The sequence below is a fragment of the Globicephala melas genome, chromosome 2 (assembly GCF_963455315.2).
Source record: "Globicephala melas chromosome 2, mGloMel1.2, whole genome shotgun sequence".
Lineage (NCBI taxonomy): Eukaryota > Metazoa > Chordata > Mammalia > Artiodactyla > Delphinidae > Globicephala > Globicephala melas.
The window spans coordinates 73,109,767-73,126,937 of NC_083315.2; the positions used below are offsets into that span (position 1 = coordinate 73,109,767).

Consider the following 17,171-nt stretch of genomic DNA (forward strand, 5'->3'; position numbering starts at 1 on the left):
TCTTTTTAACATTATCTTTTCATTTTTGATGTCTAATGTTGGTAATACATATAACATCTCCTTTATCGTATATGACAATATGGATGTAGACACGGACAGACAATTCACCTTGAAAACAAAGGACATAAACTTATGGTATTGATAAATACACTACAGTACTGTCAGTGTATTTTCTCTTCCTTATGATTTTTTTAATAACATTTTCTTTTCTCTAGCTTACTTTATTGTAGTATTTTGGTATATAGCACATACAACATACAAAATTTTTGTTAATCAACTGTTTATGTTATCAGTAAGATTTCCGGTCAACTGTAGACTATTAGTAGTTAAGTTTGGCGGGAGTCAAATTAGGATCTACTCTTGTGGTAGCTTTCCTTTATATCATAAAGCAGTGTTAGCTATGATTATCATTCAACTATAGCTTCTTAAATAATAATGTACAGTTGAGTATTGAAGTTAGTGAATCGATTTCGGATTACATCTAAGACCCTTTGCCTCGTGATAAGTCTAAGAATAGAGTCCATTCATGTGTCAAATATTTATTCATCAATTAATACACTTAAGATGTTGTCTTATGCAAAGCTTCCTCTTCCACCCAGGAAAGGGAGAACTTGGAATAGTTTCGTCACATTAACAAATATGCTCTCTGAAATTAACAATAAAAAGTCTTTTTAAAGATATCCAGAATGTATAATTGGTACTTTTTTTTTCCTGAAAGAGTTAAAGCATTTTCTGGAGCTTTTTATGTATTAGGTTAAAAACCATATCCATAAATGTTCCTTTTAGGCCCAAATGGTTTTTTAAAGGATTCTAATATTTTTATTTCAGTTGTAAAATATCACTAGCCCTGGATCAACTTGTCCACTTTTCAGCATCGGTACATTCATGCTCCACATTTTTACTTTAATATTTTATAACACTTGGCCCCAGTATTAGAGCTAGCCACTTAAAATGAAAATTAGACTTGGCTTTTATTACATCCTGTGACATCAGAGTTTCACTTCTGTTATATACAGGTGATAAGAACAAATTTTTTATTTAGCAAAATCTTCCAGGCCTGTGATGAAATAAACACACAAGTGGTAGGATGTGTTAAACCCCAGTTTGCATCAAGATGATTTGAGGGTTTTTTTTTTTTTTTTTTTTTTTTTGTATTTTCCTGGTTTCTTTGGTTTGGTCTTAATTGTGCCTCAGCTCACAGAAGATGCTGGGCTTCTGGCCTTGTCATAGATAGGGTCTAACATGGTGTCTGGCTCAGAGTAGGGCCTCATGCTTGCTTGGGAATCACTGTTGCTGAATGTGCCCACTGGATTGGATCTGAGGGTGGCACATCACCATATGGCAAAGCAGACATCTCCACTTACCAGATAGAACACACGAGGTCAGCTTTAATCAGAGATCATTTGCATATACAGTTCTACAGGGAGGCCAGTCACTACTGAACAGGAAAGTAGTTGAGGAGATCCGCACTTCCATGACTTATTGCTGCCCGATGCCTGAGTGTGGGACCATACCAGCTCACTTTGGAGAATGAGGTTTCCTGTTCGTTTTTTTTTTTCTAAAGAACAAATTTCCTTCTTATTTGCTTCCTTGGGGACTGTTATTCCTGTCTCCTCCCCCCATTTTAATTTTATCATTTCTTCTGCCTCTTCCTCTCTCTGATTTTAATCCGTGCATGCCCTCTCTTTCCCCCTCAATAAAATTAAGTTGCCAGTTATCTTCTCTCTTAACTTTAAATCCTTAACTTTCTGCCCACGTTTATCCAAAGATATTTCTTGTTCCTCACCCCCATACTTCCGAACATTCCAACAGAAACTTCCCAAAATAAAAAAAATTGAAACAGAGTTCATGCCTCTCCAACTAGGATTCTCAGCTCATCTCAGCCACAGAAATGGAATGAGAGGGATTCCCACGTCCATGGTCCCCCAAATACCAACATTTCCGTTGGATTGGAAAATACAATAATCCGCTCAGGCATGTGAGCATTCACCATAAATCATAGAGTTATGAATAAATCTTGGTTGTCAAAAGCAAATGTGTAGCCGTTCCAACGCGTCTGCCATTAGAATTCAGCAAGGCAGCTGTCAGCTGTTTTCTTGTAATTAAACAGCCAATGAGCAGCTAATTAAGACATATGTGTATACAGAAGTGGAAGTGGGTATGTTAATGAACTGTAGGAATCAATTCATTAAGTGAAAATTGTCAAAAGACCAAACATCAGATCAGCATTTCAGCCTGTGCCTCACTGGGAAGGAGCCCTGAGCCGGAGGGGAGCCCCTCAGAGCTACACCCCATTCCACCCCGGCACCTTTCCAGCCACACCCACAGGTCTCTGTGCAGCCAACGCCCTCTTGGGGGCAAAACGGTTAATAACCCCAATAGGGAATACCATGTCTGTTTCAAAGCTTTTTATCAAGGAGACCTAGCAAAGGAGAGTGTTTTCCTACTTGTGTAAGCCTGGTATTCGATACCCTATAAAATGCCATCTCCCTCACCTTGTGTTTGAACCATTACATGGAACTTTGTACAGCTGAAAAGTGGGGCATTTTTACTTGTCTGTTTTGTTGTTTATCTGTTTCTGTTTGGTCTGCCCCACATGTTTGTCTGGATGACTTTTGGATAGTGTATTAAGAAGTCTCTGGCCTTTGGGTTAAGATGCACCCAGGGTTCAGGGATTCAAATCCTGGCTCCTCTCCTTACCTGCTGTGTGACTTTGGATACATGGTTTAACCTCTCTGAAGTGTCGTTTTCTTATCTGTAAACAGATATAAAAACTTTGCAATGTTGTTGTTTGCAACTTTGCAATGTTGTTGTGAACTGCAAATAAATCGTGTTTGCGAAGTGTCCTCCACGGTGCCTGGTATAGAATAGGAGCTAAGCATGTGATTGTCACCACTGTTTTTATCACTGGCATCATTTTTCCTCTGGTCATTCATTTCACAAGTGTTTGTTGACTGCTCCAAGTACTAAGTTAGCTACTGGAAACAAAGAAACAAAGCTGTCAGTGAGGGAGACAAATTAGTAATACAGCAAGTTAAGGGCTATGAGGGGGATAGCTGCAGGGCTCTAGGGGTGTACATGGGAGGGACCCCTCAACCAGCCTTGGGAAGGGCAAGGTCAGAGAAAGTGAATACTCAAGAGAAGAGAACTTCCAGGATGGTTGCGGGGCCGGGGTGGGGGTGTGTGTGGAATCCTTTGAGGAACTGTGGACACAGTGGTTTAGGCTTGGCCAGAGTGTGACTTCGAGAAGAGGAGAGAGCTGCCTGGACAGGTGGTCATAGCCAGGTCATCAGTGAGGAGCCATTGAGGGCTCGTAAGCAGGGAAGGGACTTGATCAGGGTTCTGTTTTTAGAAACAGAACATCTTCGGTGATTGTGTGAGGATGGATTGGAGGGAGGGAGGATGGAAGCAGGGAGCAGTGGGGAGGCTGTGTAATAATAACCCATTCAGGAGATGGTAGATGTGGGAACCTGAGAAAATTGCAGTAAAGATGGAGAAAGGTAGATGGATTGGGGAAACATGAAGGTGACCAGAAACAGCCTAACTTAGTGAGTGCATGGATGTGGGTGGCGAGGAGGCCGGGTAGCCCACCTTTGTGCCTTGAGTATCTGGGTGATGGTGGTGCCCTTGACTGAACAAGAAAACACTAGAGGAGAAGAGGCTGGGAAAATAGTCAGTGGTTCGGGAAATGTTCTGTTCAGAATGAAGATCAAGCCATTCAGTATGTATTGAATGGGTAAACAACAAGGTCTTACTGTATAGCACAGAGAAAAACTCTACAGTATTCTATGATGAACCATAATGGAAAAGAATATTTAAAAAGAAGGCATATATATATATATATATAAAATATATATAGCTGAGTCACTTTGCTGTACAGCAGAAATTAACACAACATTGTAAATCAACTCTACTTCAATTAAAAAGAATAATAAAGCCATTCAGCTGAAGTTTCTGGAGAGTGTGTGTGTATGTGTGTGTTGGTGATGGGGGTGACAAGGCTATAGAAGGCCAGACCACAACTTTGGGTTTGTGCCTGTCCAGAATACAGGGGAGCCACTCAGACAGCCTGGTGAGAAGCGAGGGGTCCAGCAAGGACTGGGCTCAGTCCAGTCACGTGCTGGTCAGTTTTTAGCAGCCAACAGTGTCTATATGTATGTCCATAACTTTAGTGTATATGTCACTGATGTAATTTCATACATTTTATAAATAGTAAAATCGACAATATTATAAACAGAGAATATAGTATATAGTGTGTGTGTGTACATATATATATATATATATATATATACACACTATATAGTATATATATAGACGGCCAATTCTCACGGAATGTGCACATTGATTTTTGCTGAACTCTCGCATCCATACCTGTGGTTGCAGCTGACGAAAGACTGTAGCAGCAACGTGATTTTTCGTTTACATTAATGAATAAGAGGAAAGTGAAACAAGGAAAAACATGTTTTGGAACTTCACTCATTCGTCAGTGATGACTTGAACAACTTCTTTGCTGAATCAGATAATGGTTTTTAAAAACTGGAAGAATATTTCTTTACATTCTTTCTTGTGCTCTTCACAATGTGATGGCTACAGACATGACATATTTTTAAATTGAACCCACATCATTATCATTTTCTTCATCACTTTTTAAAAATTTTTATTGAATTATAGTTGATTTACAATGTTGTGTTAGTTTCAGGTGTACAACAAAGTGATTCAGTTATATATACATGTACATATATCTATTCTTTTTCAGATTATTTTCTCATATAGGTTATTACAGTGTATCGAGTAGAGTTCCCTGTGCTATACAGTAGGTCATTGTTGGTTATCTATTTTTATATAGTAGTGTGTATATGTGAATCCCAAACTCCTAATTTATCTTCATCACTTTTTAAATCTAGACGGTAAGCAGAGCCATAAATCAAGCCCTGATCCACAGCACTTGTCAATTTCTGTGGCGTGAATACTCTCAGCACCTGGTCAATTTCAAACCTCCCCACATGACATCTCACTGCAAGCAGGATAAGGAAAAGGCGCACAGTAGCACACCGTTATACAGTGAGCTACCATTCAGATATAATTGATGTAAATAACCTCAAAAACAGGGACAGTAGCAAAATAGTAATAAAATAATAAGTTAGCGTTTAATAATGGTGATGTTTAACAGTTGGTTCACGAAATTCCTGAAATGTTAACATTCAGCTCTTGCAACCTGGTATCAGCCTTCTCCCACACCCATGGCCTCAGTCCCTGTCCTGGGGAGCTCCAATCTAGTGGAATCGATGAAAAATTTCATAGCATACGTCCAAATTGTTTCTTTTTTTTTAATTAGGAAATAAAATTTTCCAGGGCTTCCCTGGTGGCACAGTGGTTAAGGAATCCGCCTGCCAATGCAGGGGACTCGGGTTCGAGCCCTGGTCCGGGAAGATCCCACATGCTGCAGAGCAACTAAGCCTGTGCACCACAACTACTGAGCCTGCACTCTAAAGCCCGCAAGCCACAACTACTGAAGCCTGCGTGCCACAACTACCGAAGCCTGCGCACCTAGAGCCTATGCTCTGCAACAGGAGAAGCCACCGCAATGAGAAGCCCGCGCACCGCAAGGAAGAGTAGCCCCCACTCGCTGCAACTAGAGAAAGCCCACGCGCAGCAGCAAAGACCCAATGCAGCCAGAAATAAATAAATAAATTTATTTATTTATTTAAAAAAATTTTTTTTCCAGAGAATAGAGGCAGAAATCAGAAATAAAACTCAAGGAAAGGCACTTTGAAAGACTTGGTGAAATAAGGGGAGATAAACTTGAGAGTTCTCTTTGAGGCAGCAGGAATGGGGGCAGAAGGCTGACGTGTGAGGAAATCAAGACTGTGTGACATCGGTTTTGTTAGCCTAGCACTGCAGGAGAGATGCTTACGTGGGAGGACACTGCACTTAAAATTAGGGCACTGGAGTTTGAGTCCCAGCACTAACACGTAGCCATGGGAGAGTCTTGGACAAGTCACTTACCATTCTGAGCTTCATTTTTGTTATCTGCAAAATCAGAAAACTAGACCTTAACAAGGGAAGGCAGCAGAGTCTTCGGAAAGCTTTGTTAAAATGTTTGCCATACAAAATGACATTTCTTCTTTTTTGACCTATAAAAATGGTGCTTTCACATTGTTCAAACTAGTTTGTATGCCTGCGACTATACTCCCAAAGGTTGTAGTTCAATAGATCTCATGTGTATTTTATAAAAGCTCCATGGGTGATTCTCATACCCCGTCAGTTTGAGAACTACTGAATCTGATAATCTCTCTACTTCATTTCATCTCTAAAGGCCTGTTTGTATTATTCTAATGTATTGCAACAACTGCATGTGAGTATGCTGCCACTAGGTGGTGGTAGTGTGCCGCAGTCACACCAAGTACTGTATCTTACCCTGCAATTCATCATGGTGGCCCTCTCTGCTCAAGCCCACCATGTTTATAATGGCACATCTCCATGTATCTTGACATCCATAAAAAGTGAACTTTTAAGAAAGCCAAAGAAGTCATTCATTAGCTCAGCTTTTAGAAATAAAACTCCAAAATTGTGTACTTAATATCTTTCCCAGCTGACTCACAGCTTCAGCACTTTCTTCTTTATGTATACCTCCTCAGTTCCACCCCAAAACTCCAAGTGCTGCCTTGTGCTGTCACTGCTCTCTGTGTGGCCTCAAGCTTCCCACCCCTAGAACTGGTGTCTCAGCTTACTCATTTCTCAGTGTGACCCTCTCCAGGATTGCTCCCCAGTCAATCAAGATCCTGCTTCTACATTTATGAGCATACTTCTCCCTTGAGGAAGGAAGGTACCTACCATACTTTCTCCCTTTCTTCCTCTTCTTTCTTGCTCTTCTAATCCTTCTCCTCTTAGGTATTCATCAGCTTTAAATACTTTATCAGTTTAACTGCCCAAATCCTCTGAGAAACCCCAAGGAATACTGAAATGAAAAGTTTTTTTGTTTGTTTGTTTTTAAGGGAAGAAAGGGGGCAGGAAAGGAAGACCAGCCTCATTCTGTCTGAAATGCAAAGTTTAGTGTATCTGAGTCACCCAGGCTTACCCTCTTTCTCCCTTCACAGCTCTCACCTTATAACCCCACCTGACCCCTCCCACTTGGTATTTGATAGCTAGCCTTGTGGGCATGACTCTGTCGACTTAATCCAAAAGAAAAGTCTCTTCTCTGGTTCTTAGCACTGCCATTCTCTGAACTTTCCACAGTCATTTGCTCAAATGACTCAGTGAGAAATAAATGGTGTTTTAAAGAGTAAGGTGAAGCATCCATGAACAGGAAACTATATTCAATATCCTGTGATAAACCATAATGGAAAAGAATATTTAAATAAAGAATATATATATATATGTAAAACTGAGTCACTTTGCTGTACAGCAGAAATTAACACAACATCGTGAATCCACTGTACATCAATAAAAAACAAACAAAAAACAAAGCTGAGGCATCCGAAGAAGTGTAGTCCTTTTCCAAACGTTGGTCCCAGCCTCAGTGCTGTCGCTCCAAGAGCATGTGGAAAACCTCGTTGATTTGCCTTGCAACTGATGGCATTTTTCAGACGTCTTTAACGATAGTGATTGTGTGTCCTTGAAGTGAGTTTGTTGTTGTTACTGTTTTGTTTGTTTTCTAAACAAGCCAGAGTAAAAGTAACTTGAATAAATGGGGACATAATCCTCCCAGTCAGAAATGAGGGAAAAATCACAAAATCGTGAGACTGGTTTCCTCATGTGAATAACCCACATCAGGAGGTGGCAGTAGAAGAGGAATCTGTAAAATGCCTGGGCATTGGCGCCGTGGCCAGCCAAAGGGGCTAACCTGAAGGAAAACGCTAATTTCAGAGCAGATCAGTCTCGCTCTTTTGTCATGCATACCTTGTGTCTTGACACTGCCTCCTTTCAGGATTGCCTTCTATGAGAACCCCCAAGTGAGAATCCTTCTGACACCCAAAGGAAGCAGAAAAATAACAAAAGGGATAAACGTGTGAGTTCTGGAATTAAACCACCTAAATTCAGATCCTGGCTTTACCCCCATGCAGGGGGGTGGGGGGGAAGGGGGTGGGGGGATTCTGAGCTAGTGCCTCTCTCTCTAAGCCTCAGGTTCTTTGACCTAAAAACCAGGAAAATGATAGCAACTGCCTCGTGTTGCTCTTGTCAAGGTTACGTGATGAAATCCGTGTAAAGCACAAGGTGCCTAGCAAATAATAAGCTCTGTTTTAACGATTCCTGGGATTGGTTTTAATCCAGTAGGTGAGACATATAGACAAAGAATGACTGCTGTGAAGAGAGAAGTTTGTCAGATTCACAGACTTAGAGAGTGAATATGTGGTTACCAAGGGAGAAGGGTTGGGGGGGATAGATTGGGAGTTTGGGATTGACATGTACACACTGCTATATTTAAAATGGATAACCAACAAGGACCTACTGTATAGCACAAGGAACTCTGCTCAATATTATGTAACAACTTAAATGGGAAAAGAATTGGAAAAAGAATAGATACATGCATATGTATAACTGAATCACTTTGCTGTACACCTGAAACTAATACAACATTGTTAATCAACTATACTCCACTATAAAATAAAAATTTTTAAAAAGAGAAGTTGGTTGTAACATAGGTCCCTTGAAACAGGAGGCACAGCATGCCACACAGAGGACCACAGTGGAAAGCACCAGGGTCAGTCAGGAGGCAGATGGAATGAGGGGGAAACATCGGAGGAGGTGGCTGGATGTTAGGGCTCTGGATCGGTTGGTCTGCATGTAAAAGGTGTGCTCCCAGGCAAGTTGTTTGCTATTTCTAGGAATTAGGTAGTCCTGGGAAGCATAATCTCTCCTGGGTCATTTGCTCCTGGGTTATCAAGACCTCAAGATGTCAAAGCATTAAAAATACAGAATAAAAAGATATGATTAATACAGACACTCGTTAAGATCTCTCTTATCATCATCATCATTATCATTATCGTTATCGTTATGCCCTCCCAGAATTCTCTTGTAGCCGAGCAAACTAGTGGTTGTATATAGCGTCTGTGCTAACATCCTGGAATTTCATTAGTGGTGGTTTGATGTTAACTTGAGTTTAGTATGTGAAAACTAAAGAGTAGCCTTTTTTTTTTCCTTTGATAATGATCCAAGCATTATTCAAGAGCTGTGTCTAGGGGCTTCCCTGGTGGCGCAGTGGTTGAGAGTCCGCCTGCTGATGCAGGGGACACGGGTTCGTGCCCCGGTCCGGGAAGATCCCACATGCCACGGAGCAGCTGGGCCCGTGAGCCATGGCCGCTGAGCCTGCGCGTCCGGAGCCTGTGCTCTGCAACGGGAGAGGCCACAACAGTGAGAGGCCCGCGTATCGCAAAAAAAAAAAAAAAGAGCTGTGTCTAGTCCTGGATTTCAGATTTTTTAAGAAAGTGGAGAAACTGGAAAGGATCCTAAGAAGAAATACTAAAGGTACAAAAGAACCTAGAAAGAAAGGTGACAGATGCTGTGATTCGGTCTACAGACAAGGTACTGGGAGATAACTTGGCAGCCTGCAAGTACTGGTTCCATTTAAAGAAAAAAGAGAGATTGTGTAGACATTCTCCATATTCGACGATTATAGAACGAAATGGAGCAGGCTCATTCAGCCTCAGTTAAAGGAAAAGAAAAATTCAGCGTCAGCTAAAGGAAAAGCAAATAATTCCTGATCCTAGGCACCTGCAGTGACAGCAAACATGGAGGGTCTGAAGGTGGTGGAGTCTCAAGAAGGTAATAAACACCTTTCAGCCTTGACAGAGATTATGTGTCTCCGACTCAACTGAATACCTAGACAGGTGACCTCTCGGTATCTCTTTTTAAGGATTATCTGCCTCTGTTACCATTTATATTTTCTTGAATTCTCTCCACTAAGCCCCAAAGAAAGCTTTACTTCTCACTTTCTTGTCAACAGAGAAAAAAAAAAAAAAAAAAACGCACAGCTTTTTAGATATTTTGAGAAGAGAGAGATTGCCTCACAGAAGAGGCCAGACTTGATATCAGGGAGGTTTGAAGTACAATAGAGAGACAGTCTGAGACCCTGGGCCCCCAGCCTTGCCCATGTTGGTCAGTGAGCAGCCTGGCAGAGAGGTGGTAAGAGGTCAGTGCCTGTCCCTCCCATCCTAAGTTGGTTTCCAAAAGGAAAGAACTGGGAACTGAGGTCATATCCATCGTAACCGTGACTTAATCCACCAAGTTCCCAGCCATCACAGAAGAAAGCAGATGTACTGAATAGTTCTTCCTGAGTAGCTCACATACCTTTCTACCCACATACTGTAGAAAAATCAGAAAGCACAGATGAACAGAAAGAAAATTAAGATCACTCATGCCCCCACCAACCAGTGCCAGCTGTTCTTTTCACTCGAGGGCATAATTTTCCAAAGTTTCTTCCATGTTCAATATATGGATTTTCCCTACAGAATTGGATTATGTTGTTTAGTTCTTTAGCTGTTTTTTTTAATTCAGAAGTATATTTTTAATAACCTTTTTATGTCAATAATTGTATTTCTAAAACACCGTTTTTAAAGGTTGCTGAATGTATAGATATCCAGTATGACTCTTCCAATTCACTACTGTTGGACATTTAGCGTCTTTCTAATTTTTTTTTTCCCTTACCGATAGTGCTGTGATGAACATCCATGTAGGTAAATCTCTGTACCATTCTTAACATTCCTTTAAAATATATTCCTTAAAGGGTAATTACTGGTTCAATGGATAGGCATGTTTTTAAGGAGTTTGATAGAACTGCCAAGTTGGCCTGCAGAAAAATCTTCTGGTGAGAGAGTGCTCTTATCAGTTTGCCCAGCACTCTGTCACTCTGTTAGTTCTTCAGGATTTTACCTTACCTTCTCCACTAGTGTCCCCTTGGTTGGGATCATCTCTCTTTGCCATTAAAGATTTGAAGGTGACTCTACTCTTGTGTACCTTCCATGGCTCTGCTTCATAGAAATGACTCTGGTTACCTTCTTTTTTTTTTTTCAGAGTACATCCCTAGTTTGGAAAACCACTGAGAGATAAGTAAACAATCAAAAGATAACCAGAAACAAACCCCCCATATGTTTGGAAATTAAGAACTGTGCTTGTATAGATAAACAACAATATCCTACTGTATAGAAGAGGGAACTATATATATATATATATATATAAACACACACACACACATACACATATATATGTAACTGAATCACTTTGCTGTACACCAGAAACTAATACAACATTGTAAATCAACTATACTTCAACTTTTAAAAGTGTGCTTCTCAAGAACATATGGATTAAAGAAGAAAGCTGTTGAAAACTAGAGCATATTTCAGGTTGAATAATCATGAAAATACTACATAGCAGAACTTGTGGGTTGCTACCAAAACGTAACTAAAAGGAACCCTTGCAGCTTTAAGAAAAGAAACAGCAGTGAAAATTAATGAGCTACTAAGAATTCAGCTCAAGAAATTAGCAAAAATGAATGAATCAATGAGTGAATGAATTCGTGAAATCCTTGAGGTCAGTACTCCTTACGCATCTTAGTACAGGTCCTTATTTCCAAAACAGTGCTTAATAAGTGGAACTTGATGAACATCAGATTGGATTTGTTCAGTCTTCAAGGCCATGATTCTAAACACATGGTATTTCCAAACTGTCAAGGGTAGAGTATTCCCAGTCTGATTGATCTGCCAAGATAATCCTTCCAAGTGTCACTTAACTTCTTGGGGCAGTAGATTCTGACTTGAGGAATGGAAGACGCCTAAAAGATGGTGGATTTACGTGGTCTGGTTGAGATGAGCACAGTGTACCAGGATTGCAGCCACCTGGGTTATGGTGAGGCTGCATCTTCTTATATCTGGACACCCCAGAAGGGTGTTTTGTGTGTATTCTACTAAAAATGTTTTGGAGATAAAGGTTAAAGGTAAGTGCCTTGGTACCGTTTCATTAAGCACACAGCTTTTGATCATCAGAGACCAAGAAGAGGGCCCAACCCTGTGCCTTCTACACAGGCAGCTGTCTGCTGCAGTTAAAGAGAGCTTTGCATGTGTAAGGGACACAGGATTGGGCTCTGGGGATCAATTTGACTCGAGGAAAAAGAAGTGACTTTAATTTCATTAATGGTCTCCAGGATGATTGTGCTACCAGTTTAATTCTCCATTAAATGTGCATGCTGCGTGGCGCTCCGTTTCTTGCCTTTAGTATCATTCAGCTCCAGCTGACACTAACCTGTTTTCTGTTTCATAACTGAATCACAGGGCTTTTTCAGGAGAAGTCAGCAAAGCAATGCCACCTACTCGTGTCCTCGTCAGAAGAACTGTCTGATTGATCGAACCAGTAGAAACCGCTGCCAACACTGTCGATTACAGAAATGCCTTGCCGTGGGGATGTCTCGAGATGGTGAGCACCCGCAGCCTGCGTTGTACAGTAGCACGGGGTTGTGAAAGTGCCCTCGGAAGCCTGGACCCAGATCTGCCAGAATATGTCCCCTCCACCCCTCCCTCCTCTGGCGGCTTTGTGGGTGTCACAGCAGTTACTTCTCCTCCATAAACCATTCCAGTCAGTTCACTGGCTGATGGGGGGCTGGGGGGCGAGGGTGGCATGGAGGAGAGTTGTCTGTGTGGTCAGAACACCTTCAGATTTTTGACGTTTAAAACAGGGGTCCCTTGGGCTTCCCTGGTGGCGCAGTGGTTGAGAGTCCGCCTGCCGATGCAGGGGACACGGGTTCGTGCCCCGGTCCGGAAGGATCCCACATGCCGCGGAGCGGCTGGGCCCGTGAGCCATGGCCGCTGAGCCTGCGCGTCTGGAGCCTGTGCTCCGCAACGGGAGAGGCCGCAACAGTGAGAGGCCCGTGTACCGCAAAAAAAAAACAAACGGGTCCCCAACCCCCAGGCCATGGACCATTACCAGTTAGGAACTGGGCCGCACAGCAGGAGGTGAGCGGCAGGCCAGCAAGCTAGTGAAGCTTTATCTGCCGCTCCCTCATCGCTCGTATTCCCGCCTGATCTCCCCCCTCCCCCATCCGTGGAAAAATTTTCTTCTATGAAACCAGTCCCTGGTGCCAGAAAGGTTAGGGAACACTACTGGTTTAAAACATTACATGTGGATGAATTGATGGAAGGTAAGTGTAACCTGAGGGTCTTAAAAAGGATACCTTCTAGAAGCATTTTTCCCCACAGAAAACACAAGCCAGAGCTAATTGTTACATGTCTTACACTAGTAAGGTTATTGGCAGTTGGGATGAATTAGCTTTTATGCTAACTGGATCCAAAGTCAAACATTTGTACATACAGTATGTGTGAAAATAGTGCAAAGCATGCCCAAGTGACAAATGTTCTTTTCATTAAGAGAAGCTATTCTAAGAACTAGAGACCATCTACCATTCATTTGCAAAACAGTTCAGGATCTTCCTGGAAGACTGTCTTAAGTGCACGGAATAATCAACACCAGATTTCAAGACTATTCTTATATAAGGAAATTGGGCAGTTAGTGTAGTGGATACATTTTAAGGACTTTTGCAAATATACTGGCTGGCTGGTTCTCTTGAGAGATCTCTTTGAAGGAAACATCTCTTCCAGTGGAGTTTCAGCCTGTGGAAAAATAACTTCAGACTGCTGGGCAGGCATTCTGAAGGTCTCCTTTCCCCATAATCAGACGTTCTTGGGGCCTGTGGACCCACCCAGGCACAAGTTGTACACAGGGTGACCTCTTAGAATTTGTAGGACCAAAGTGAAGTTTTGGGGATTGGAAGATGCAATTCACAGAACTTACACTGTATTCTCAGAAATCCTGTGATATGCAGCTCTACAGATTTCATCTTCCAATGGCACTAAACTCACAAAATTAGGTATATCTCATGAATCTGTAAGTTAAAAATCACAAGTTGTGTGTGTATTTTCTCAAGACCCAATCCAGGGACTTCCCTGGCAGTCCTGTGGTTAGGGCTCTGGGCTTCCACTGCCGGGGGCGTGGGCTCGATCCCTGGTCAGGGAACAAAGATCCCACAAGACGCACAGCACAGCCAAAAACAAAAAAAACCTGATCCATTCATTTCCCTTATGGGATAGTATGATCACTGTTGTTAATATTAAGAAAAGAGTTAAAACGCAATTCAGAGTCATAGCAGAACAAGTTTCCCCTATGGGTATTAATCCCCTTGGGGGTTCCAGAGTATTCTTCTCAAAAAAAATTAAGTACCTTCAGTATGCCTTGTGGAGATTTCTCGTATAAGTGACAGCACACTTTGTTGTGGACTTGGAGTGAATCTGGGGACTTATACAATTATAGGCCTGAAATTCAGAGCCTACATCAGCCTGACTGCTATCTACCCAGCCCCACCCAAGTTTGTCACCTGAGTTGTGGAAACTGGAAATTGACCAGAATCCAGCTCACTTGTTTCCTCTGTGCAAAATGAAAGCACATCCTCCTTGGCAGGAAAAAGATCCACCAGCTGGCCTGGACAGTGGGCCCTGATTCCCAACTTCACTTCCATCTTTCCTGCCTCCTGCCCCAAGACTCATAGAATTATGTTGATGGTCAGATGGGTGAATTCATCCACCTGGTCAGATATCAATTTAACCATAATCAATTAGGAGGTTTTAATCCCTCCAGCAGCGGCTTTATCTACACATACAGAGTCAGGCTGAGAAATAAATGGGTTAGTGGGGGGTTCAGACCAGGAAATCATAGGATTTTTTTTCTCAATTATCTGGGTGTTTTAGGAGAAATCATTTGGGATTCTAAATGAACTGGAAAATTACTCCAGTCACTGTTCCACTTTAAATATAGGGACACATCTCACGGAGAAGGGCTGCACACACAAATTCTCCCGATGGGGATCTTCCACAGAGTCTGCCCTTTCCAAAATTCTGATATTCTTTTTACTTGAGGCTGAATGAGTACAGCAGAAAGTGTCCTTTAAAGATGGGTCCAAGGCATGGAAGCAACCTAAGTGTCCATCGACAGATGAATGGATGTGGCACATATATGCAATGGAATATTACTCAGCCGTTAAAAGAAACGAAATTGTTATTTGTAGTGAGGTGGATGGACCTAGAGTCTCTCATACAGAGTGAAGTAAGTCAGAAAGAGAAAAACAAATACCGTATGCTAACACATATATATGGAATCTAAAAAAAAAAAAAAAGGGTTCTGAAGAACCTAGGGGCAGGACAGGAATAAAGACACAGACATAGAGAATGGACTTGAGGACACGGGGAGGGGGAAGGGTAAGCTGGGACGAAGTGAGAGAGTGGCATGGACATATATACACTACCAAATGTAAAATAGATAGCTAGTGGGAAGCAGCTGCATAGCACAGGGAGATCAGCTCAGTGCTTTGTGACCACCTAGAGGGGTGGGGTAGGGATGGTGGGAGGGAGATGCAAGAGGGAGGAGACATGGGGATATATGTATACATATAGCTGATTTACTTTGTGATACAGCAGAAACTAACACACCATTGTAAAGCAATTATACTCCAATAAAGATGTTAAAAGAATAATAATAATTTTAAAAAGACAGGTCCAAGGGTCTCACAGGGACCTCAAGACCCAGGAGCAACAGAGGGCATAGACTCAAGAGATGTAATTCATGGAATTGCAAATGCTGCGTCCAGTCTTTTGAGCTTTCTCAAGGAAGCCCCAGATTTGGCTGTTTGATCAGGAAGAAACTCATGTGAGCATACGGATTAGTGAAATGAGTGCAAGTTGAGGTTTGAGTGCTTGTGCCCCAATAACACCTCCGTGAGTCTGTCTGTCCCTGTGCTCTGGTCTGAACACTGGGAAAAGAAACATCTAGACCATCTACCTGGGTAGAGAGGGAACAAGCCCATTAAGTCACATTTCAGTAGCTCCTACTGAGCCTGGAGTTGTGTGACAGCACAAAAACGTAGGTGGTCATTGCTCTGGGTCTCTTGTACCAGCCCTGGGTCTGTTTCTGAAACGCAGCTCCTCTGGGATGTGTCTTTGCTGTTTGGGATGTGGAACAAGCCTGTGTGAGGTGGGACCATTTATTTTCACCTCAGGATCACATCCTTATTTTGTGGTTGTGTAGTTTTTGATGGAATTGTCTGCAACTTCAAAGGAACTCCTAAAGCATGCTGGAGAGGATCATGGAGAAAAGCGTGTTGTATATGGTGTGCCTTGGCTTTTTTCTTCCAGCTGTAAAATTTGGCCGCATGTCGAAAAAGCAACGAGACAGCTTGTACGCAGAAGTACAGAAACACCGGATGCAGCAGCAGCAGCGAGACCACCAACAGCAGCCTGGAGAGGCCGAGCCGCTGACTCCCACCTACAGCATCTCGGCCAACGGGCTTACGGAGCTTCACGACGACCTCAGCAGCTACATTGACGGGCACACCCCCGAGGGCAGCAAGGCAGACTCTGCCGTCAGCAGCTTCTACCTGGACATACAGCCTTCCCCGGACCAGTCAGGTCTTGATATCAACGGAATCAAACCAGAACCAATATGTGACTACACACCAGCATCAGGCTTCTTTCCCTACTGCTCTTTCACCAATGGAGAGACGTCCCCAACTGTGTCCATGGCAGAACTAGGTAATGGCTTCCGTGTTTCCATTGGGATGGACTACTTGTGCCATTTGAAGGAAATGGGATTTGTCTGACTTTCCTTTAATGAGTTATGTTATTAAAATGATGCATCTAGAAGGGCGAGTCACCTTTACCATTTGGACCACTTCATAATTCCAACCTGCCCCCTTGGTTTTGACTGTCCACTGTTTCCCATCATATATCCAAGAAACTCAGTGACCTCTCAGCATCAGAGCTGAGACAATATGAACGTAAAACAATCTTTAAATTCCACAGAAAACTGTAAGTTCAGGGAATGGCCCCATTAACTCCACTGATTTAGTTATGTTCTAAGTATTGCTTTATACCAAAAGTTATAAAAATAGCAACCCACAGACTTAACCTGGCACATAGACATGGGTTTTTGACCAGTGCAGAGCTTTACAATTTTTGAATTGGTTGCTAAAATTTTAAACCTGGACAATTCCACCTGAAAGTTCAGATTTTCAGTTTCTTGTGGAAGGAAAAAAAAACATGATCTAGTTACACTGGACCAGCATTTGGGAATGGCAACAACCAACTGGTACCACTTAGGGCCTAACGCCTTGAAATGGGCCCATCCCACTCTCGGCATTT

The 17,171-nt window shown here is 42.2% G+C and overlaps 1 protein-coding gene across 1 annotated transcript in view; it reads left to right on the top strand.

Moving 5' to 3' along the window:
- The window catches only part of RORA (RAR related orphan receptor A), a 101,062-nt gene that overhangs the window by 62,970 nt on the left and 20,921 nt on the right, over window positions 1–17,171 (top strand). Inside the window, exons 3-4 of the mRNA XM_030878885.2 lie at window positions 12,264–12,405; window positions 16,167–16,562. Of these exons, the coding sequence (XP_030734745.1) occupies window positions 12,264–12,405; window positions 16,167–16,562 (538 nt within the window). The remainder of the gene's footprint in view (window positions 1–12,263; window positions 12,406–16,166; window positions 16,563–17,171) is intronic.